The sequence below is a fragment of the Dromaius novaehollandiae genome, chromosome 27, assembly GCF_036370855.1.
Source record: "Dromaius novaehollandiae isolate bDroNov1 chromosome 27, bDroNov1.hap1, whole genome shotgun sequence".
In the NCBI taxonomy this organism is placed as follows: Eukaryota; Metazoa; Chordata; class Aves; order Casuariiformes; family Dromaiidae; genus Dromaius; species Dromaius novaehollandiae.
In genome coordinates, this window is record NC_088124.1 from 5,356,463 (window position 1) to 5,381,149 (window position 24,687).

The 24,687-nt window shown below is 40.2% G+C and overlaps 1 protein-coding gene across 2 annotated transcripts; it reads right to left on the reverse strand.

Moving 5' to 3' along the window:
- Positions 1 to 1,608: 1,608 nt before the first annotated feature.
- NUCKS1 (nuclear casein kinase and cyclin dependent kinase substrate 1) lies at positions 1,609 to 24,155 on the reverse strand. Of its 2 annotated transcripts, none has more exons than XM_064498068.1 (8): positions 23,749 to 24,155; positions 15,053 to 15,102; positions 13,880 to 13,985; positions 10,510 to 10,565; positions 10,049 to 10,198; positions 9,218 to 9,370; positions 8,255 to 8,401; positions 1,609 to 7,501 (listed from the first exon to the last, which is right to left on the reverse strand). In XM_064498068.1, exons 1-8 carry the CDS (start codon positions 23,763 to 23,765, stop codon positions 7,302 to 7,304), a joined length of 879 nt encoding a protein of 292 aa, XP_064354138.1. In that variant the 5' UTR covers positions 23,766 to 24,155; the 3' UTR covers positions 1,609 to 7,301. The 2 variants fall into 2 exon arrangements, with proteins under 2 accessions (XP_064354138.1, XP_064354137.1); XM_064498067.1 differs by having other exon boundaries at positions 8,255 to 8,404; positions 23,749 to 24,154.
- Between the last annotated feature and the right edge of the window lie 532 nt (positions 24,156 to 24,687).

A 24,687-nucleotide genomic window follows, 5' to 3' on the forward strand; every position in this document is an offset into this window, starting at 1 on the left:
AGAATAAAACAAACACAGAACAAGTAGAGAGAACATAATCTGCACCCAGACACCAGTTTACAGCTGTCAGCAAGTACAGAAGATTGTTGTTGTGTTGGGCAACATACAGGGAAGTTCACAAAGTCCCCGCAACAGCATCTGAAAGCAGATACACCATGTCATGCTGCAACTGGGGGGAAGAGGAGAAAGTCCTATACAAGCTCACAGAAATGGGTTAGGTATACACGGGCCCCTGTTCAATCGTCCCTACTACCAAATGTCTCGATTCTGCCTCTGATCTCGAGATCACTGCATCCTTATGGCTAAGTGGGTTGCTGAATCAGAGCAAGTACAAGACATGTTGAAAGTGCTTGCTCAATAAAGTTACAAGTGTAAGTGCTTCAACCCTAAGGAAAAAAAAAAAAAAAATCACATCCCTTGGGACCCCAGAAGAAGCTTCACCCCAAATCCTAGCAAAAACAAATGCTTTCAGGTATTTACCCTGATGAAACATTTTTTTAAGACACAGATACATATTCATGAGCAAAACACAAACAAAACTGTAAGATCCAAGATTTATCAAGGCAATGATGGCAAAACATTGTTAACTGACACTCGTTTAGAACAGCCTTTAACAAAGGTGAAAGTATTTTTCATCTCATCTCAAACGAAAACAAAAGCATTATGACAATGCTACTTTAACTGTGACAGCTCAGGATAGTCTGGTGAAGGGGGGACACACACACATTACCAAGGTCCAGGCTCGCCCTCTGCTGCTTGCAGGCAACATTTGCGCTGCATCACTGCAAGGTCACCTTGGCTCCATCACCCCACCAGGCAAGGGCCAAAGGCTGATGGAATATATAGCCCCAAGAACAACTGTGGAACTTCACAATGACCAAATGCTTTTTAAAACATCTTAGCTGCTATGACTGTTATTACAGAAAAGATAGAACTAAGACTTTGTAGGAAAACAGATAAAACCCGCCACAACAGATTTCTTAAAATATGAACACGCTATGCACGATAGCCTCTAGTGCACGTGATGGCACATCTAGAAAGTAACCAGTACAGTGGGTCAGTTCATCTGCATTTGAAGTGACATCCACCTAAAGATTTAGCGTACATACTGGCTGAACTCTGTCTTCTTTCATCTAATACCTGCAGATAAATAACAGATTGTATTTATTGTCATTGCTGGGACATACATGGCAAAATAGGAAGGCTATTCATTGCTGAGGGGCAGCTCATGGATGCAAGCATGTCATATAAAAGGCTTTGTTTGTCCTCATAATTGATTTTCATTACGTTTTGAACTTTCAAGCCTCAAGGCACAATTCTCTTGCAGAACAGCCTGTGAAACCAAAGACTGTGCTCTTTACTGCCAAGATGACTAAATTTAAATCTTTCCCTCAACTGATAGGTAGTAATACTAAAATCATACTTGCCAAACTGCTCTGGCCAAAATCTTGACTAGCTTCCTCAGGGAAAGCCTTAGGTCTAAAAAGGAATTAACTTCAAATCTAAGAGACATTGTGAAAAGTGAATACAGTTTTACACCTCGCTAAAATAACAACACAAAGCAATCACAGAATACCTTAAAATAGCAGAAAAATTACACAAGTCATGTTTATGGGTTATAAAAGCCCTTTTATAAAGCCATTTTTAAACAAAACCAAAAAGTTTACAAAAGAAAATAAAAGATACAGAAGAATGAGTTGCTTAATATATTCCAAAAAGGAGAAAAATAAAAGAGGGGACACAATTCCAACATGCTGAACAATAAAGGGTTCTTTTTCCTTGTGTTTTTTTTTAATACAAAATACAAGCGAAGGATACACATACTTAAAACAGAGCTCAGGAGCAGGTATGCAGTCCTGGGAACCCTTCAATAAAAGCAAAGCAGGGTTTTGTTATTTTTTTTTTTTCTTTCTTTGCAGGTACATACAGAGACTGGAATATGTAAAATTAAGTAGCACAAAAGACCATCACACAATTCTACCAATGAATGTTGCATCTATAAATTCACGAACATGGTCAACAAAGTCATGTTCACTTCAACCCCTTTAAAAAAAAAAAAGTGTTGTTTTTATTTTAAATAAAGCATTAATGTTACATTCAAACTTAACTCCCAGTACCATGCTGTAGGTCTCAGTATTGTCAAGGCATTGCAAGAGTTGTCAACCCTATCAGGCCCAGCGATGACAGCCACGTCTACATGCACACCCTGATCATGGGCCAGCAGAAATGGAACACTGTTTGCAGCTGCCCCTTTTTCTGACCACTCTTCAGATTAAAACAAAACAAAACAATCCAACAAAAAAAGGGGGTGGGGAGGGGAACTGCAAAGGGCCTGATTTTTGAAAAACCTTAACTGGAGATTGCAAATACTCAAGACAAATATTCACTGCATACCATCTAATGGTGCCTTGCTGATAGCTAAGGGCCCAAGGCCCTACCTGGAGTCTCTTCCTCCTCTAAAATTAATTGTTCAGGGTTTGCTGTGACATGATGTTCATGGTTAAACAAAATTATGTAGCTCTTATTTACAACTTTTTGTAACAATTGCTTCTGCAGAAAAAAGTAAAACTCACAAATTTTCAGAACACAAAGGGAATAAGATGTCAGACACTCCCATGCGCGCACTCACACTCGCGCACTCACACACAAAATACTTCAGGGGCTTTTACACACATTATTCTGGCTTAAGCTGATTGAGTATTTCTCCATCCCACCCACTACCCCTCCCAAAATATATATATAAAAAACCCTTGCCCCAATATACAAAGCATATGCACAATGGTGTTTGCAGTCACACTGAGCATGCTCCGACTGATCGAACCATTCAATTCACTGCAGTGGAAGGGGGGCAGGCAGTTTACAGAGTTGTTTCTAATAGTGGTTGATACATAGTCAGCACATAGTGAGAACTTGACTAGACTTAGAAATATTTATGTTTTCATTTTAATATAAAGAGTTTAATGAAAAAGACATTCAAATGCCAGTCATCTACTGAAGTGGGAAGTCTAAAACAAGGATATGCTTAGTTTGGGGAGGAGCTCTTGAGAGGACACTGTCATCTTTCGAAACTCTTATATTCTTCATAGTACATTAAAAAAAAAGGTCACTGTGGACAGTATGAACAAAATAGCTTTGCTTCCCAGTTTCATGCACAGAACTTGTATTTAAACTTCCCAGTATTATAAGAAAGTATTCAAAGCTCAAGGAAAATCTTCTGTTTGATCATATACATAAAGAATATGTATTTCATATAGATGGGACACCCCCCCCAAACATACCCTATATCCCAGCAGCTATTCTGTGACAGTGTCCCTTTAAACATCCATCTGCTTACATTTTCGTATCCTGCCTCCCCCAGCAGATGAACATCCACTTCTCAAATACCGAAACTCATGGATCAGTTTGTGGTTTTTAAAAACCATGTGTTCAACAATATGATCTGTTATAAAAATAAACACTTCACAAACAAATTACATAAAGCAAAGCACCAGTTTCTACAGCTCAAAAGCTTCCAGCATGTTAGTTTACTTCCCTCCCTCCTTAACCTGGGTGCCTCAGCATCTATTGTACTTTTTTGTGACCATCACCAGCGGGGTGGGAGCAGGGGGCTAAGGTGGGGGGGGGGGGCAGGGACAAAAATCAAATGCCTCTTCTGCCACCGCCCTGGGAGCACATCACCTGCGGACAGGGCCACGTGGCAGCACGGGAGCCGAGCAGGCACAGAGCCCTTACCGAGCATTCCAGGCATTCCCTAGCAGGGGGCACGCTAGGTGCGCTTCTCCTCCTCCCACACGCTCTTCTGCTTTAAGAAAGTTATTTAACAACAAAATTAAAAGCTTCTGACTGCCCTGTTTCTCAATCTTGCTCCACCCACAATGCATTGCAAAACCCATGTAGCTTAACACATTTGGCATTTTCATGCTGATCAAACAGAAACTAAAGCAAGTAATCTTTAATATGAAATCCCAACTGAAATTTTGTTTGCTGATCAAGCCTTGTGGTCAGTTAAAGGCAGTACGAATTGCATACAAATATTAAACAATGCTGTAGTGTGGATTCAGAAACAGAATGTACAAAAGGACATTTAATGGAAGTTAGCGATAAAATACCATTTGAAGAGTGAGACCAGGGCAGGGCACTAGATTAACTGAACTCTGGAATAAATCCATTTACCTCTCTGCAAAGGCTCCAAAACTACAGCTGTGTAACAGAAGAGAATCTTTTCAAAGCCGCCTTCTGTGAATGACACTTCCTGCTCCACGAAGAACTATTCATTCTCCTAAAGAAAGGCATTTTTACATCTTTCCTTCAAGAAATCAGAATGCTTAATACAAAAGAATTAAAAAGGACATTTAAAAACGTTAGCTCTGCCGCTACTGAAAAATGTTGTTTGTACTTAAAAAAAAAAAAAAAAAAAAAAAAAAAAAAAAAAAAAGAGTTAGCCTTCACCATTTTCTTCAATCTGCAAAAATTTAAACTGCTGTATTTCTAACAGAGTAATTCAGAAAGAGACCATTTGGGCTTAGCGTTTGCAAAGATCAGCAAAACAATACAATATAGAAAAAGTTACAAAATTCCAGAAGTAGTACAGGATTTACATAGTGTTTGGGTTGTGACAAAAGCTCAAAGATAAGCATCATGCATCCTGTAACTGCCGTTAGAGAAGAACATATGAGAAAGCAGAATAATTTTACAAGATATAGGGTCAAAACTGCCAGGCATAGAGTAATCCACAGTCCAAAACTTGAACTGAGAACAATGGAAAGGTATTTTTCCACAGCCTGAACATTAGTTAACTTTGTTAGAAAAAAAAATATAATATATATATTAAGTGGAACTTACAAAATACACTCTTCAGAAAAAATCTGGTCCAGCAAGTAAAGAAACAGCTGTTTGACCAGATCAGCTAGAGGTATTCTATGTTTAAGTGATCCTTGTACATTTTAATAGCAAACATAAACTAAGAAGCCAATAGACGAGAATAGCTCAAAACATAGTCTGGACTGAAGGGGAATAATTATGTGGACCAGACACTCATGAAAGTGTATGCTACCCACCAAAAATTAGTCCAAACGTCATTTAAAGTTTGGCCATTTATTTTCCCATATTACCCAAGAAGCACTGGACTAAGACTGCAGGGAATGCAAGAGACTCTGCTCTCCCAGACATTTGGAAGTTGGGAAGAGGTGGAGGATAGGAGAAGGGATTACATTCACTTCTTTTTCAAGACTTTTACTTCACTCCAGCCTTAAGCTGTTCTGCAAAATTAAAACACTTAAAAAAAAAAAAAAAAAAAAAGATTTACAATGGAAACACCGATCATCTTTATTGTAACGGCAACAGTAGTTTCATTATAGTAAAGAATGTTAGAGAACTTAAAAATTTGTATAAGCCAAGGTAAAGTAATTTACCAGCCTCTATAAAATCCACGGCTATGAATCACACAAGACAACCACTTGGCTGCTATTAATATTCCATTCCATGTTTTAGGCTCCATACTGCGCTCAGTATCTTCAGGCTCCCTATGCTATTCAGCCAAGCATCCTTCCTGGTTGTATTAGTGTATCACATCTAAAAGCTCTTTAAAATCCAAACAGGATTAAAAATCTGGTAGCATGTGCACCAGAAATCCAACTAATTAGCTGCCTTATGTTACCTTCAAGAGGCTGGTTACAAAACATGTGTAGTTCAGTGACAAGGAAAAAAAAAAAAGATGCAAAGTTTGTCAGCTATGAGATAACTGTGAGCAACATACAGAAAGCACAAAGGGTTTAAGAAAGAAAAAAAAAAGAAAGAAAGAAAAATGGCAGGTCCAGTTTTTAATATTTCCACCAACAAACATGGCAGCAACCTCTGCATTAAGGTTTGAAAACCAAAGCCTGGGTACTTTAATTATGTTTAAAAAAGGATATGGCTGCTTTGATAAAAACACATTAAAATGCCACCACACAATCTCAAGTATCTTGCACTTAGAGGGACATCCTGCTTTTGTTACAAAACTATAGCCCTGCTACACTTCTTCCAAACCTCATTTCCTCCTGGCTTCATCCATTTAATACTGTTCCCTACTCAGCACTTTTTAGGCTTAGGGAGCAGAACGATGGCCAACAGATAGACGCAGACATGATGATGCAGGAGCAGAACGAGCAGAGCCTCCCATGCTATAGGAAGGAAGGAGGAAGAAATGGAAGTGGTATTGGGGTAATGTTCACTACTGATGGAAGTCTGCTATCCAACGCTGCAGCTGGAGAGCCTGAGAGGTATGACTACATAGCCTTTCTGAGGACAGATGGAGGGAGAGAAGAGAAACACTTAAGCGTGACTCATGGGATCCGAGACTGACCAGAGCATTACAGGAATCCTTTGCTTCACATTGATAAAAGGACATCCCTCGCCCCAAAAGCTACAGAATTTAGTTCTATATTGTCTATTAAAGTTTTTCCTTGAAACAACTTTAAAGAAAATTTCCACAATACCAAATGGAAACCAGAATTTTAAATTGTTTTCAATTTCTCTTCCCTACTCTGCCCATCTATAGCCAACATTCAAAGAAAAAAAATTGATGGATATGAGCAGCTGGTAGACTGTACATCTGAAATTGTATAGAATGAACTGTAACTTGCTTAAAGTGGAATGGTAATCTATCCAGCAAAGACAAAAAGATCTTCCACCCTAGTTGGAGGGTCTTTTCTAAATAGAGTGGCCCACCTACAAGTTTCCTGAATGCTTTCAATGAAAAAAATTGTATGAACCAAAGAAACACAGGTTTGCTCCCCATGTTTCCTCCTCCTCAATCGGAATTCACATTAACTACATTTTTTCTGAACAAATAAACTTGTATCAACAAAAATCTGTTAAAGCATAGGTTCATTTTTTCCCCATATTCAGATAAGGAATAATAGTTTTAAAGAACTCTTACCAGCACTGGGAAATCTATTCTACTTAACGATTTGTAAGTATGGTTTCCACGTATCAGTCTCAAACCTTATTGCTTCACAACTGCAGTATCCCTTGAAAAAAATATATATTTAAATGGTCTGTTAATTTGTCTTAAATGGCTTTCAGATTTGGTGGGGGAGGGAGAACGGAATGGCCAACAGAGAACAGTGACTTCAAAATATTACTGTATAAGGGTTTCCTCTTATTAAAAAAAGGATACACTGTATTAAACAGCTGAAAGTAAAGACAGCATTCAAAGCCCATGAGTCAAGCCACAGCCAAAACCGTGTTCTACCCCTAAGTATGTTTTCTTTTCCTTTTTTTCTTTTTTTTTTTTAAACAAAGATTTCCTCAACTGCCATTTAATCTTCACCAGAGGGTGCTTCATCTTCAGACCCCTCGTCCCCCGACTTCTCTGGTGGAGGGCTGGCTGATTTTTTCTTTTCTGGGGGACTTTCAGGCTCTTCATCCTCTTCTTTGGGGGATGGGGTCTTTTCTTTTGTTGCCTTGGAAGCTGTAGGGCGGCCTGCCTTGCCTTTGCCTTTCACTGGACTGGGCGTCACTGAAAAAGAAAAAAAGAAAAAAAGAAAAAAAGAAAAAAAAAAAGACTTTTAAAAGTTATGATTTGTTACAAAGACAAAAATTACATAGCTCTATACAAGCAGGATTTACACTTGAGTAGCAGGTTTCATTTTGCTTTGACCATATCACACGCATGGCATTTCCTGCATTCCATATTATGGAAGCTGAACTGAATGAGAACTGACAACTAAAGAGACTTTAATACTACTTAATTGCAAGTCCTGACTAATTACTGGATATGACATCATTAACTATCAGAGCTAGCCTCTTGTCAAACCAATATGCATGCTTCTACTATTATTCTAGACTTCCTGCAGAAGTGCACCAAAATTACCTTTGGTTCAGGTTTCTTCCCCTTCCCCCTACACTGAAAACATGTGATGGAGACTGAGAGCCTGAAACAAAATTATGGATATTATTTGGATATGTTACATAAGAAAGCCAGACTGTACTGTCAGAGCAGAGAAGTTGTACAATCTAACTGGTTTTGCCAATGAGACACACAGAAATTCAATCTCTTTGTTAGCTAAGAATTAAAGCCATTTTATTATTTCATAGGGTTGCTTTAATTTATTGCAAGTTACATGAACTAGCCCTTCAAAATTATATGACTGCCTACTGGCCCGCAAGATTTCCACCAAGTCTTATACAGCAAAAAAAAAAAAAAAAAAAAAAAAAAAAAAAAATACTGATTTCTAAAGCAAATTGGCTAGTTTTCTTTCCATGGACACACCTGTAGCCTTTAGCCTGGGCTTAGGCATTTTCTTTTCTTTCCTTTCTGGTTTGGACTTCTTGGACACCTTTTTATTTTTCTTTTTTGAACTGCCATAGTCACTATCATCATCATCTTCCATGAGGAAATCTTCATCACTTCCTGAATCTTCTGAAAGGACAAAGATACTAAGTTTGTGAAGAAAAACTTCTCATTCATTTGGAAACAAGTAGAAGAAATATGGTTGAGATACCTGCTAGTTAGATTGAGGAGACATGAAATTAGGACTCTGTAACCTGGAAAGCTTCCACATAGCTGCTGTACTAAGGAATTCTGACATAGCAGAAGATTTCATATTCGTAGAGATAACATATCAGCATGACGAAACACGTAAATGCTGTGAGGTCCTCAAAAGATGCTCCGAGGCCATACCAAATATCCCATTTCAAAATGAAGAGAATCTCTTCACATAGAAAAAGTTAAGTAATCTTTGCAGTGGTATTCTTCCTCCTTTCTGAAATCATGCTGGCACCCACTATTTCAGGAACTTACTGCAGTTCATTAAGAGACTAAATCCATCCCTTTTTATGAAATAAACTTTTCTGCTTTGATCAACCAGGTGTAATGGGTACTTTCATATGCTCTGAAAGTAGCATCAATGCCCCAAAACAGATGGGTGGCAAGAAGCAGTAAGAAACATTAAGAACTTTATAAGCAGCCCTAAAGGGGCATTGTGAAGACATTTATCTGTGCTCCAAACTTTGAACAAAAATTCTAGATGTGAAAGTGTAAGCTTACTCTGTTGGACAGATATGCTGTAATGAATTAGTTCCCAAGTAGGATAACTTTTGTCTGCACTGTCACATTCAAGACAGTGTTCCTTCTGCTGTTTGACCAGATCCATTAATTCATATCTGGTACTATATAATCCATGTCACATTAATTTTAACTTTTTGTATCTGCCATATAACCCCATCTACTTACTTTCCTGGAACTGTGCCTCATCATCCTCCTGTTCTTCCTCCTCACTACCCACATCATCCATAAGCATCTCTCGTTGTTTGGAAGCTGCTTTGGATGCTGCCTGTCGCTGCTGACGCACATTTTTGTGGTCTTCTTTCTCATCCTCACTGTCCTCTGCAGCACAAAGTCACCACATTATGATGAAGACACAGAATACAGACTACATAACTGTCTTGAGGTAGTGAGTAGACAAAACAAAGGTCAAGTCATATACAAGAAAGTGAATCAAGACGCTTGGTGAATAACTGAGTTGTGAGGAGAACACAGTCACATTCAGCCTAACAAGTGTGTTTCTGGAGTCACTCAACATCGGACCTGTGCAGTATCTTTCATTGCAGAGACTAGTCACACTTTTTACAAGAGTGTTATTGCCCCATGGAATAGCACTAAAGCACTTCTGGTAAATACATGTTTTGTTTCAGAGGTGTTAAGTATGAGGTGTCAGGAACCATGATTAGAAGGCACAGCTACTACTGTGCATATAAAACACAGTAGTTCCCTACTGCGCAGACTGCAACTTATCTGCAATGGTGAAGAACCAAAGAACTGCCAAAGCCTGTAGCTATGGTCAACTAGTAGTATTTTCTCTCTCTCCTACAGTTTAAGAAACTTGCTGAACTATATACCACTTTGAGTGAAATACATGCACAGTGTAGAACTGCTGCAGTGCAATACAGGGACTGAATATATCACTCAGCATTCATGCTGACTTGAATGCTGCACTTCATCATCATAACAGACTTTTCTAAACAAACAAACAAACAAAAAACCCCAATATACTTGTTTCTTTACCTGCTGGCCTTTTCCTGGATTTGGAGGCTCTCTTATTCTTTTCTGGTTTAGCTTTTTTTCCTTTTTTGCTTTTTTGAGAGCTCTCATAGTCACTGTCAGCTTTGCCATCATCTGCTCCTAAGTCATCATCTTCACTGCCAAAATCTTCATCTGGAAAGAAAAGGTGAGAAAATGAAATTTCTTGAATACCACTCAGTGAAACATATGGATGAGAATCACAGGGAAGAGATTAACAACCTGTGAAGACCAAGTTTATAGCAGTATATTAGGCAAAAAGTATCTGATATCCCAAACCACAGCTGGAAGTAGAAGCAGCATCCAGGTAAGATAAGCACATTAGAAAAGTGCATGCTTTTCTAATCAGCATAATTTCTGTCCTATGCTAAGTCCTACTCCTGCAACTTTCTTGCAAACTGGTCTTCATTTTGACGCTATGCTAGCAGTGCAACGTGGTTAGTTACCTGGCGAGTGTGAATCATCTTTCTTCGTCTTCACATCTTTTTCTTCTGAATCCTCACTGAAAAGGAGAGAAAGAGAGGGTCTGCTTCTGTTTTAACTCTGATTCCAAACAATACTACATGAAAGAAACATCAATTTTCAGTGAATGAACTGATTTCTGGGCCATGAAAATTTGTACTTTTCTTGGAGATTGGCACATTATACTCCAGGACTACTCAGAAATATATGTAGTTATTATTGTTGAAACGGTAATTTTCAAACTCTGAATCAAGCATAAGTTTACTGACAGTCAAGTGAACCAATCAGGAAACAACAAGGCTGAGATGAACTATGCACTTCATTCTGAAATCTAACGATTATCTAGATGTCTTCCATTTTACAGCTAGGATTTTGAAGTTTTATATACTAATACATGGCTGAGTATATAAATATAATATAGTTTTATTCTGAATGAATGTATAGTTACTACTTGTCTTCATCTCATTGCTTTCTCTGGAATCCTTCACTCTGAGTACAGTGCTAGTCAGAACTAGCACTGTAGCCCAGTTAACTAGCACTAGAAGTTCTGAAATGGTTTGAGCTCTGATGGAGTTTCCCCACTCTGCTCTAGCAGTGCCTGTTTCAATCCTCAGAGGGTATCTCTATCAGGGAGGTTACTGTTTCTGTTCTTACCCACATCCCTCTTTTTTTCATTACCATTGGCCAGAACTATCAGGCAGAGAGGTACTTCCTTCCAGCATTTAAGAACACGCATTCCAGCCAATGATCAAACAAGCGTTTGAAGTAGGAACGGTGAATACTCTGCTGAAGGCCACTGATGTACAATGTACGTTTTGGGAATGGTTGAGCTGCAGATTTTGCCAAAGGTCAGGGAATACGATAGACCAAAGCACTGCTACTGTCAAGTTTGGTATCAGAACTGACACGACATTTCTCAAGACCTTTTAATAGTTCAGATAACTTATAACACTAGAGCCCATCAGGCCCAGTTGTTTTCAGTCTTATATTTGTTATATCAAACAACTATGGATTTCAATTACTTGAATATATGACTTTGTTTCATATGCAAGCCCTGCGCAACATTCACAGTACCAACAGGAGTGCTCTTACAAACTTAAAAATCCCAAAAGCTAATGGGACTTCAAGGTCAACCATTTAGCTACTTTGGGAGCTGTATAGCCCAATTTATTTACGTAATATCTAGCCCAATTTATTTATGTAATGTCACATCTGTAGAATGACAGTTTTTGAATTCAGGTGTTATCTGCATTTGCAAGCTCTTTTCTGGAAGTTTGACCTCTAGTATTTCTGTAAGCATTGTAAAAGCAGAACACTTAGGATAGCCTAAGTAAACTGCTACAATAATATGCTCACACTAAATCTGTCAAGCAATGGATGAACTAGATTTATCCAGAAGAAATACAGGTAGATGTTTGAACTACTTGCGTAATACCACCTTTGCATTAAACTCCTATTCATCATTTGTGTCAAAACAGTGCAACACAAATTGGGGGCAGCAGGAAGAAAGGAGTTCTTCCCTGAAACTCTTAACAAGGTTTAAAACAAACAAACAAACAAACAAAAACCCCACACTTATCTCTGGGACAGTTAAAAGCCAGGGTGAAAACTGTCTCGCCCTCTCAGGTCACAATAGCAGGCAGACCATTCAAATATTCCCATGCCTATATGCAGCTTTTACCTCAAAGCACTGACACATAAGGAAGGAATCTTCTTAAGCACGCCCTGCTGGTAAGTTACCTACATTCTACCAAATAGTGCAAGAGTTAAGCGATACCTTGGGCTTATATAATAAGAATCAGCTGGCAAAATCTCCATCCTTAAAGTTGATTTCTGTCACAAAAGCAGTCAATTGACATTTTTTTTCTTTACCATGTTTCTTATGGTAATGTTGATGATAGATAAATAGTGAAAAGCAAGATACCTTCACTCCACAAAAAAAAGACACGTTCACTATTCTATAGGGCATCACTCTGAGTTGAGTCCTTTCACGCTGGTAATAACTCAGTTATCAAAATAAGCTACTTGGTTTTTGAATTAGAAAAAACAGGAAATTAGAAACAAAGACCCTACAAAACTAACAAACCGCCCCTACTACTATTGCCAGTGTATTGTCCCAAACAGTTATTATTCCCAAGAATGGTCCGAGTACACTGAAAAACCATGGAGAATGAAATGCATCAAGCCACTAACTTACCTGGATAATTGCACTGGTTCCTCGTTTTTGTAACTTGATCAAATTCTTTCCCATTACAACTGTCTAACTCTAGAAAGCTGTTTTAATGCTAAAGTACAAGTGACAAATACTTTACACACGATTTCTCTGCCTATTCGAATAAGACAGACCTCAACATCCAAGCTGGTTATGAAAGCTTTGTAACTGAGAGTTCTACATCTCCAACTGCAGACTTTGAATTCCACTTACAATCATTTCTCTGAGCAGATCCTGCTCCCCACATACAGGAAAAGGTTTGTAGACATGCAGATCTCATCCTTCATACTAATCTGAATTCTGACAGCTTCCTTGCAGATGGGCTACTTCTGTACAGTTTTGAGTAAGGCCCAACTATTAGTCCAAGAGAAATATAGCATAATGCCTAGAACCACAGGTTACACAGCACAGAGCCATGTTTCCTCAACTGTCCAAAGGAATTCACCTATTATGCACAACAGATAGCAAGCCATTTCTGCACTTGCACAATCTTTCTGCCCCTCATTCTCCCAGGAAGAAAAGCATGAAGTCTCTCTGTCAGGCAATCTAAAACCGAATTCCTCAGAATTTTTTTCTTTAATCAAATTTATATACAAACTGGAGGCAAATTGATGCCTGAAAGATGACTGACTGTAAAACAAAGAAAGCTCTTACAGAAAAAAGACTTGACAAGTTAAATGCTTAAAACTGGTGACTGAATTCCCACTCCAAGCACCAAACTTACTTAAAAAAACTCTCTATCTACATCAAGATCAGTATGGGCAAGACATATAGTGTATGTTCCTACTCAAGAACACTGAAAGGTGGGACTTAAAAAAGGTGATCAAATGACCAAGATAGACATGATATGAGATTACAAGATAAAGTTGCTAGCAATTTAAATGCTAACACCAAGGTTCACAGCGTTGCAACAAAGACCTCAGTACATTACATACGCCTAACTATTTACACTAGGCAAGCTTAGATACAAAATAAAGGGCCTTCCCATGGTTACAGTTACTTCACATTTTCTAGCATGCTATGAGAATACAGTAAGGCACAGTGTTAAGAAAGCTGCAGTGCAAGTAAGTGGATGATCTTTATGCCAGTAATTTAAGATGTTTTAAATTTAAGTTTTTAAACAGATTAAGTGTGTCTTTTACCTGTCCTCCTGAGAATTCTTCCCAGATCGCCTCTTATTTTTAGCCTCCCGGGGAGATGAACGGATTTTCTTGGATGGGGGACCTGAATCTCTTCCGTAATCTTCATCTGGACAGGACAGTGCAAAACGGTTTTGAATCAAACTCCTAGTTCCCAGCAAACTGACTACCAGCTCCACAGCAAACTGACTTCCTCAGCTGTATCTTAAAATGACCATTTCAGACACAAAAGGAAGCCCTTTAAATATCACAAAGCTTCAAACAAAACTTTATAAAAGTAAAGTCTTCTCTTAAACTAGTAATTTATATTTTCAACTGCCAGCAGCACAATAAAAATACAGCATACAATCAACTTTGACACAAAAGTACTAAGAAATATACAACAAGCTTCATAAGAGGAAACAATACCTTATTTTTACAGCTAGTCAGAAACACATAGTTATTAAGCAAATCTATTAAAAATTAATATCCATACATAGCTCTATGTCCTTAACAACAAAAACTTTATTTACCGTCCTATGATGGAAAAAGTATATTGTTATATAGTAATCTACAGTGTAACTTTTTACAACCGTTACACAATACCTTATACAATGAATAACAGGACTGCAGTTAAGAGTTATGCATATTTGTTTCCATTAATTATCAGTGCAGCCTCATTTAGCAAACAGTAGCAGCATGTCTATTTTCTAAGAACACAAAACATATTCCATATGGCTTCCAGAAATATTTAGTTAATTCACACAGAATATGAAGATTTTTTTTAGATCCAATTCACAGAAATGCCTGGCATTATGGGATTAACTAGAGTCCACTAAAATAAATTGAAAACATATTTTACTGTTTAAAAAAAAAAAAAAAAAAGTGGCATCAGGGAGATTTTGCCACAGAACATAACATAGACCAAGGAAGACGACAGTTGTTGCCAACTGCCTAAAGGCACTACAACAATACAAGCATTAAATAATAAGATTTCTATCACTATTGTTTGTTTAATATAAAACATCTGGGAATCATTACATTTTCAAATGTTTATTAACAGTTCAGAGACTGTGAAGAGCAGAAACGCCTTAGAGTTTAGGTTAAAGATGTGACTAGAAGCAAAGCAATTCATATGCAAAATAATAAACTGCTGTATCTCAAGAACATTATATTGCTAAGAACAAAGTCATTTACCAGCATCATCCGATTCCTGAAACTGTGAGTAATCGACCACCTTCCTGTTCCTGTTAAAAAGGGGGAAAATCAGCAATTCATAATCTCAGAGATGCAAAACTTTCTTTAGCTAACAAGAAAGTACCATATACTTGTTTCCAGTGCAGGATTCGTAGTTTAGAATAAAAAAGTCACACCCCCGAAAACATCCCAAGAAACCTCTCACAAATAAGTCACTTATACCTTCAAAGTCAGCAATGAGCACCCAGTACATTCTAGTGTTTTCCAAGAGAGTCATTATAATAGCCTGGATTATATTCTCAGAACCTGTAGGTGCTTTTTGATAAGCAGGACTCTTATGGCTCACAACTACAGTCAGAAAGAGCTATCTTAACTTGTGCCATGCAGCTCTTTCACTATTAAAACCATAGAAATTGTTGTACCGTTGCTTCATTTTCAGCTACGATTACTGAAAGCAGTGTTTAAAAGCAGTGTTGGCATCCTAAGATTAAAGATGGATTTTAAGATGCTAAACTATTTAATCAACCACTTAAGGTGTGATTCTTTTTTTCCTCTTTTTAAACACGCTGAAACTTTGAAAGCCAAACCTCCTCCTGACACCCGGTCTCAAAGCTGGGATATTTAAGAATAGAATTCCAGGTATAAAACAAGCAGGTGAATTTAACATGCTCACAACATATTAAATATATTCCTAGTATTAACAGCACTTGTTTTACAAGTTTTCTATATAGCATGCATTACTCTTCATATAACATCAGCCAGTGCCAATACACAGGCCAGGCAGGGATAATCACTATTAATATACTACTGAATAAAAAGCAAAGAAGCTTTATAAATAAGTATCATGGTTGTGGGTTTTTTGCAATCAATGATATCTTCCAGACCAAATTACTGAAGGACCTTTCAGAATGATTTAGAAAAGTAAAGAAAGGATTTATGTCTCCTTCCTGTGTCCCTGCAAAAAGACTCTTCGCATTTCAAATAGTCTTTAGTGATTTTAAAAACGATACTCTTGAAATAAAATCGAAACATTCAACTTCTTGTAGTAATGCTTGAAATTGTTGGTTTTGACTCATCAACTCTTTAATTAAATAATAATTTGGGAAGAGTGTACTAAGATGTTTCCAAATATCATCACAAATTCAAGAAACCATTTCTTAACTACTTTTTGGGTGGGGAAAGGACCAGGGGAGAGGAACTCTGCTTTTTACAGCTCAATATAATCATGCTTATTCTCATACCTCCTCCTCCAGATATCTGCTCCCCCATGTGTTCCCTCTTTCTAAAGCATGAGAAGTTTTCAATACCTGCCACCAGGGTATTCTGGGGTGCTTTGTCAGTTAGTTACTTTGATTCTCTAATGAGATTTAAGAGAGAGTTATGATGATTAGCTGCATTATTTGACACAATAATAGGAAAAGCTATGCATTTTACACACCCTATGTATTTGGATAGCAAATGAGCACAGACCCACACTTTCTTTACCCCATCAGCACCTTTTCTGCTCTCTAAACTGAAAGTGGCAAAAGTAACCAGGTATCAATAATGCAAACATAATGGCCAACTCTAGATAAATATAGTTAACTAAATAAGCAGCTGTTACTTAAATCAGTGCCTCACTTGCCAACAAAATTAGATATGTTTCTCAAACTTACTGAAGCCTAAAAAATAAAAGTAGGTTTTGGGCTATTATTTTCAGTACCTGTCCTAATTACTCTATTGATAAGGTATAACTGCCCTGTAATCCAGCTACTCAAGGGAACAAGACAGCTATGCAACTGAACTACACTTGTGATCTAACACACCGCTGTTAACATCTCAGAGTCAGATACCAAATGTCCTGCTCTTATGGCCAATACGCAAAAAGGGAGGAGGAGAAGCAGGAGGAGACTGAGAAAGGCATAAGAGCAGAACCCTACACACACACATCCCTTTTTCACGGTCCCTATGACCCAAAGCCAACGATGTACTTAATTTTGCAGTGACGGTCACGTGAGGTAGTATCACGCTATTACAGCTGCAAAAGAGTTGGCAAGTGAGAAATTAAGCGACCTACCCACTATCACAGACTTGATGACTGCTGCAAATAGAAGTCAACTCAAATGCCATCCAGTACATGAACCACAAGTCCCTTTGCTTCTCCTAAACTGCAGAGAACAAGACTGTTGAATTTCACATTCACTTTCCATAACTGAACCATACTTTGAGATTAATACCACACATTCCTGATAAGATTGTTCAGTTGAAAGATATCCCCCAAAAATCACAGTTGCACTCCTGCTGTTGATCAACTGGAAATCAATTATACACCTCCCTCTTGTACAAGTGCCTCTATTCGTGGCTTACAGCAGCAGACTTCAAGAGATGAAGCAGTATAATCAATTTACTTCAACCCTACACCAACCCACTCAAAAGAGTCAGCCTCCCCCACAAACCACAAAAAGCCCACGCAAACAAAAAAGGCAAGACCAGTCAATAGATTTCTACAGGTTGTATCACATTCAGGCCTGAGGGGAAACACGAGTAGAACAAAGTACAAACATGATGTGCTGCAGAGCACTGCCCACTTGTAGTCTGAATACTGCAAAATACCAAATTAGGAATACAACTATTAAGACTTATCTTATGGTGCACCACACAGGCTAGGCCTCAAACTCAAACCCCTGTTCCAACAGGCAGTCTTCCTGAAAACTGTCTTCTGCCACATCTTACATGTAAAAACACTAAGTTTATTCTGGTGAGCATCTGAAGAACAACAAAATTACTAAAGATGATGTTTAGTTTGGTGCATGTATCACATATTACACTTTTCTCTAAAAACATAATCAGAAAAAAGAATATTCTGTTCTAGCAGTTGTAGAACAATGGTTTTAGACATCACTCATCTAACAAGCAAGATGGAAATTGTAATACTGCCACCTTGTAATAAATTGGTCATACTGAGTTTCATCTTGCTTATTTCAGTTAGAGACCCATATTAAATCGATAAGTACTGAAAAGGTAATAGTTAGAAAAAACATTAACAAAAAATGTCACAGATCTCCTTCCACTTTCTAAGCAGTGTACCCTATAAGCATCCAGCTAGAAATTAAATCCTGATATACACTCATTACCTTGTCTACAGGAGCACTGATTTTTGTATTATAAAAATATCACTATGGCAGAAAACAATAAGAGAGAAGGCTGTTTGTTTGTTTTTCTTTGTTTTGCTTTGCAGGACAAAGAGCAGAGTAGGGAGAAAGAGGGAGTATCTACACTGGTATTACTGAAGATAGAAACTTGATGAGACGGTCTTCCCACTAAAACCAGATAAGCCCACAAGGGCAGAAATGTGAAACAAACTGCTCTTGCATCCACCGTTCTCATTCTATACTCATCATGCACCCCATTTAGACCAACTTACAATCTTCTTTACAACCGTCAACAGCACTGATGTGCAATGCTTAATGACTCTGCAAAATCATTAAGCTTGCAAAGACAGACTGCATCTTTCATTAGATCACCATGATAAAGGCTGCAGAGTAGATAAACTCACTGACGTTAAGATCTAGGTGTGTGGGGGGGAACACTTGCCGGTTTTGTCAATGAAGAGTATCTCTTTTCCACCAGCAGACGCTAAGAGATGACAGGACAAGCAACCAGACATGAAAATATTTGTTAGATTCAGTTAGACTGAGCACAAAAAAAGACAGTCTAGTAGACAGCTGGAAAGGATATTGTTCAATATGATTTAAAACATACAGTGTAATTTTAATATAATGTACTTGCTAATTCAGCTCAATGTGAAGTGTGCATGTGAGAAGAAACTCTGGGAGAAAAGGTATGAAGAGGGGCCCTGAAAGTGTAAGTTTTTAGTATCAGCTGCCAGTCCAAAATGTCAGGAATAATTTCAGGAGTAATTCATTTAGTAATTCATTTACATGTTACATTGGAAGTACTTATTTAGCATAGCAATACTCAAGTAATTTAATTAGAACTCAGAACTGTATTGTAACCCTTACAACTAATATTTGATACCTAACAACAGTTTTAAAAATGATGAAAAGCAATATTAACCTTTAGAAGTACACCTAACTGCCTACACAACTGATTAAGGATTGCATAATAATACCTCATCTTCAGCTAATGAGGTTCCCTCAAACCTCAGTGTAAGTCAACATGTCTAGGATTAGATGTCATGGACTAGATGATCTCCAGAGGTCCCTTCCAACCTCAACCATTCTGTGATCCTGTGATATGTCAGGATACAAGAGTTCAAGAGTGGAATATACAAAGTGTAACAACCAAACAAAAAGCTTTTTTGTTTTTTAAAGAAGGGAATGCTTAGATCCATGGTATTTCCACAGGTGTTAAAAATCCATAGGTAAAGTCAAAGGTCCAAGTTTAGAAAATACATATACTCCTGAAAAGCAAAGCCACAGGAAGTCTTCAAAAAAACTAATAACTGATTATATCACGTAGTGAAGAGGAACATTTAGGTCAAATGATTATCAGCAGAAACATGAGCCTATCCTCTTGTCCAATCTGGGAAGTAAAATGAATGAGAGATTAAATAGCTACTGGCTTTTTTTTTTGTTTTTAATACAGCAGTTAACCAACATAACCACCAAGCTAAGTATTTACGAAAAGTGTTATCAACTTTTCTTCATTTAAAGGCTTCATATAGGCCTGGTAAAGACAAAGTGGTCAGTTTCACTTTCTGGTTCTCATTCCAGTTGGTAAAGGTGTTATACTTTGAGGACTACTTATTACCAATAAATATTGTCATTTAAAGCATCACTGTGGTGCCTCTTTTTATATAGATGGACAAACAGACTGAAAATACCTATACGAAATATTTCCTAAATTGTGCAATACAAATATGCAGTGCTAGATTTAGGCCTTAAATAAGCAGACATCAACTTATAATAATGCATCAGAAGTTGAAACATTTAAGCCTAGTGACAGTTATTTACCTAAAACACGTCACTATGGTGTTAGTCTATTTAAAAATTGGCACAACTGTACTCAGACAAGACTCACCGACTAGAGGTTCCCAATTACAGAGGTCATTGTTTGGGTCTGGACTTGGTGTAACTCCAAACGTCTGTAAGACTAGGCACTGCTCATGGTATCTGCAGAATTTTTAGGGATACACATGACTTGAAACTCCATAAAACAATTAAATGATTTATGCAGCAACAGTTTAAGCAGCCTTGTGCCCATCCTCCATTTGAACGTAACTACAAATGAGAATATTTTGAAGATACAATACAGAAGTGCTCTGATGCTGAGTGGCAAGGAAAAAGAATCAATTCTGCAGTCTGTGTTGTTCATGGTAATTTGATTTTTATTGTACCTCTACCTCAGCCTTTGTATCTCTTTAAAGTTTTCAGAGCAAGGATCATATCTTTTTACTTAACCTGGAAAGCCTCTAGCATGTCTCTGGACATTACCACACATTCTTATCTAAGCTAAATGCCAGTCCCCTAGGAAGTGCTGCTTTCCTGCTACCCCATGGAGTGTTTCCAGGATCACAACAATATTTATATTTACATTGTCCAGGTATAATACCGGCAACAAAACAAGTTACATTTAATAGATAAATTTATTTTTTCCTGCAACTACAATTTAGAAGGAGCACCTTTCCATTGAAGTGCCAATAAAAGACTGGGACTTGAGAGCTACTACTACAGAAGAACTAAGAACATAAAGCTATAAAGCCTTGAAACACTGAAATAAATCCATTCATTATTGATTTTAATCTAAAAAACCAAAAACAAATGAACAAGCTATGGTTTAAATACTTGCCTATATTGTTTCATTTCGCAATACCTGTAGTAGAGGAGTACCAGCAAGTGAAAGTGACCAGTGAGTAACAGGCAGAAATGAATTGCATCAAATTTAAAGTCAAAATTCTTACTTAAAATACATCATTAAGATGTATTAATTGATGCTGTACATAAAAATAGTAAATCAAAATGTTATCACTTATATTCAAGAATAGATAAGGATGTAACTACATAACCACCAACTCTACATGTTCTTTGCAGTATTTCAGAATAGTTAGGAGTAAGATGTGGAGATTCAACAACTGTAGGTTATAATTTTTATTACTTGTCATAACAATAATGCAGATACCATCTCCATCCACCTAAGAGAACTCTAGCTAAGTAGAAAGTGTTTGGTTCTGAATTAAAATGCATGGAGTCTGTAAATAAGGGGGCTTTATTACTACTTCTTCACTGAACAGTTTTAAGAAACTGACTTCAACAGTCAGAATCAGTCTGAAGCTAATCTTCTACTTCTCCATAGAATAGAACCCAACAGATATCCCTAATTTCTATTGTTTGATGCATACGTATTAACTAAAAACTAGCAGACGTAAATTCAAAGACCACCAAACTAAGAAAAGCCCTCCCATCACTAAAACTAACTCTGATGAGGAATCTTTCACTAGACTTCCCTATTATCAATACTGTAAGATATCCAGAAAAAAAATATATACAATTTGAAAAGTTTTGGATTAAAATCTATTATGGGAGTTATCCAGTCACTACCAAGTGAACCAATATAATAGACAGGCAAGTGAAGATTTTTGTCCCGAAAGGGTTATTAAATACAGCTAGATCTATTTCTGGCACATGCCAAAAGGTAGGTATTCTACCACTAACAGCCTGCTGGACTTTGGCATTGAATTTTGCTGTAGACCAGTACATGTCAGCTGTGGGTATGACAAGTCAGGTGTTTCACAACACTGCATGATTTTCTAGATATTATTTTGGTTTAGAAATTGTTGCTTACAAAGTTCATTAATACCAGAAACCTTAGAAACCATACTTTTAAAGATACAACACTTTCCTTACCTGTAGTAAGACTCCAGTGCTGGCAAGTATATTGCCAGCAGAACGTACACTGAAGTGTCACACTGAGCAGCAAAGTCACATCATCACTGTATTCCAGAACACAGACACTGTCATTCAAGATCAGACCACTAGTCCATCTAGTCCAACATCCTGTCTTGCAAAAGGCCAAAAACTGATGCTTCAGAGCAGAGTATACACAGTCCTATTAGTGCACCTTCTGGACAACTCCCTAAGACTGGAAGTTAATAGATTTATTTACCCTTACCTTTGCATGCAGGAATTAAATATACTACTGACCAAAAAAAGAGTCATTGCAAAGCAAGTGTTTCCTCCCTAATCAGCAAGGTAGTCCTAATCTTTTTTTTTTTTTAATTATCTTGTTTTAACAGATGTTACTTAAAATATAAGGCTTATCACCTATATATTATATATATAAGTTTCATAACCAAAATTCATTTCATATTCTAAAATCAATGTATTTATTCCATAACCTAAATCAGGTTCACTGGGAATAAAAAGTACAACCAATTACCTAATATATCTTGAAAATGAGTAAGTTCCAGAACAAAGTATACATTATGAAGCATCTTACCTTTTCTACAAAGAAAAATTAAATCACAAGTTCACACTGAGGTGTAAAAAATGAAAATCCTGTAGGCAAACTATCAAAAGCATGGGGAAGTTCTGTACACTGTGCATTTTCAAAATTAACACAATTCAGCAGCATAGGGGAGCTTTCCCTGGAGCTCCACGCTCCTGATCCAATGCTGTTTCGTAAGACACAAACACTGCGACCTACCTCCTTTGCTGCCGGGGAGAATACAGCCCGTGCAGCTAAACGGCCCGCTATTTCCTCCTCCCCAAGCCCACGACTTAACACCAGGCCCCTCGTGGGGAGGGGGCAGACCACCAGCAGGAAGCCGACTCGGAGAGAGCAGTTAGTTTTAAGGCGAGAGGAAAAGGGCGTGTGTGCAGTGCTGTTCCCACCAGAGGGGGCGGCTCCTCCTAACTCCTCCCCTAAACGTGGTTTAACTTGTATGCACATCCCCTCTCCTCCAAACCCTCGCTGGTCACGGCATATCGCATGCCTGTCCCCTCCCCCTCCCCAAAACCGTGCAGCATGCTCTGCTTTTTTTCTACCGCTTCAGTCCCTCGCCTGGGAAAGCATGCGCGGAGCTACGCCGGGGCCTGCTTCCCCCACGAGAAGCGCGAAAATCGCGTTACATCCGTGCACTCCGCACGCTCCCTGCCCAAAGTGGGTCACGGCAGAGCGCAAATATTCACTTTCCCCGTCGCAAAATATGGGACACGGCTGGCTGTACGCGGCCTCTCCAGGCCTCCTCTCCTCACCGGCACGAGCGTGCGGCAAAACGCGCTGCCACCTCCCTTCTCCCCCAGCAAGTCTAGGGCAACGCACGCTACCCTACACCAGGGCTGCAACAAGGCGGGCTGGGCGCTCGCACCGCCCTCCCAGGAAAAAAAAAAAAAAAAAAAAGAAAGAAAGAAAAAAGAAGAAAATGAAAAAGGAAAAAAACCAGGGAGAAAACAGCCCATGCTGCATTCGCGCAGCCTCCCTCCCCCCCCGGCCGCGCACACGCTCCTCCCCGCGGCCATGCAGCCGCCCCGCGGCCGTGCGGGGCGCCCCGCCGCACGGCCGCCCTCCAGCGAGCGCGCAGCCTCCCCGCCCCCGCGCTGCCCCCGGCCCGGCCTGCGGCGAGGCCTGCTCCAGGGCGCGGGCAGGGCCTAGCGCCGCCGGCCGCGGCGGGGGCCGGGCCCGGCAGGAGGCAGCGCTGGCGCGGCGGGTGGGAGGGGAGGCGGGAGCGGGGCCTCCGCGCGCTGCCAAGGACTCACCTGACAGGCCTGGACATTTTCGCCCGGCGGTTGGGGGCCCGGCCCGGAGGACGTCGCCCGAAGCAGGAGGGGAAGGAGGAAAAAACGGCCGCCTGCTGTCGGCGCGGTGTCGGCCCCGTCCCCTCCCCCCGGGAGCGAGCGGGAGCCCTGGGCCCAGCGCCTCAGGCCGCGCCTCCGGAGCCGCCTCTTCCCCCTCGGTCGCCGCAGCCGCCGGCCCGCGCCGCGCTGCTCCGCGCCGGAGGAGCCTCCCGCTCCTCTGCGTGGGCCGCGCGTCCCCCCCCGCCCCGGTCACCGCTCGCCGCCGCCTCAGTCGCCGCCGCTCGCGGATCCCCCCCGCAAAATGGTCGCGTTCGCACCGCCGAGAGGATGCGAGCGAGGGGCGGCGCAGCCTAGCCCGCTGGCACCACCTCCTCCCCCGCTCATTGGCCGCGGGGGGCGGCTCGCCTCGCCCCATTGGCCCGTTCGAACCATCACGGCGGGCAGAGCCTGCCCACCCCTCCCCGCGGGGAGGAGGGGGGAAGGAGAGGACGCCCCACACACTCAAGCTGCTGTGAGCCACAGCGCGAGCGAGGGGCGGGCGAGCAGATTCGCCACGAGCCCGCGCCGCCGCCGCGCCGCCGCCCCGTGCCCAGCGGCCCCCGCTGAGCCCCCCCCTCCCGTGGCAGCGGCTCCCCGGGCCGCATTTTACCCGCGGCGCCGGAGGCCTGCAGGGGCGCGGGGCGCGGCCCGCAGATTCGCCGCGCGGGGGCCCGGCTCGGTTTTGGAGGGAAAACGCGGGGAAGCGCCGCGCCGCCTCGCCGCGCTGCCGGCCGCCCCGGGGGCGTCGAGGCCCCCGCCGCGCCGCCCCCCGGGTCTCCCCTGGCGGGCCCGGGCCCCGCTGCCTGCCGGCTCCCCTCACAGCGTCCCCGCGCGGCGCCTCGCGCCGCCTCAGGGGGGCCC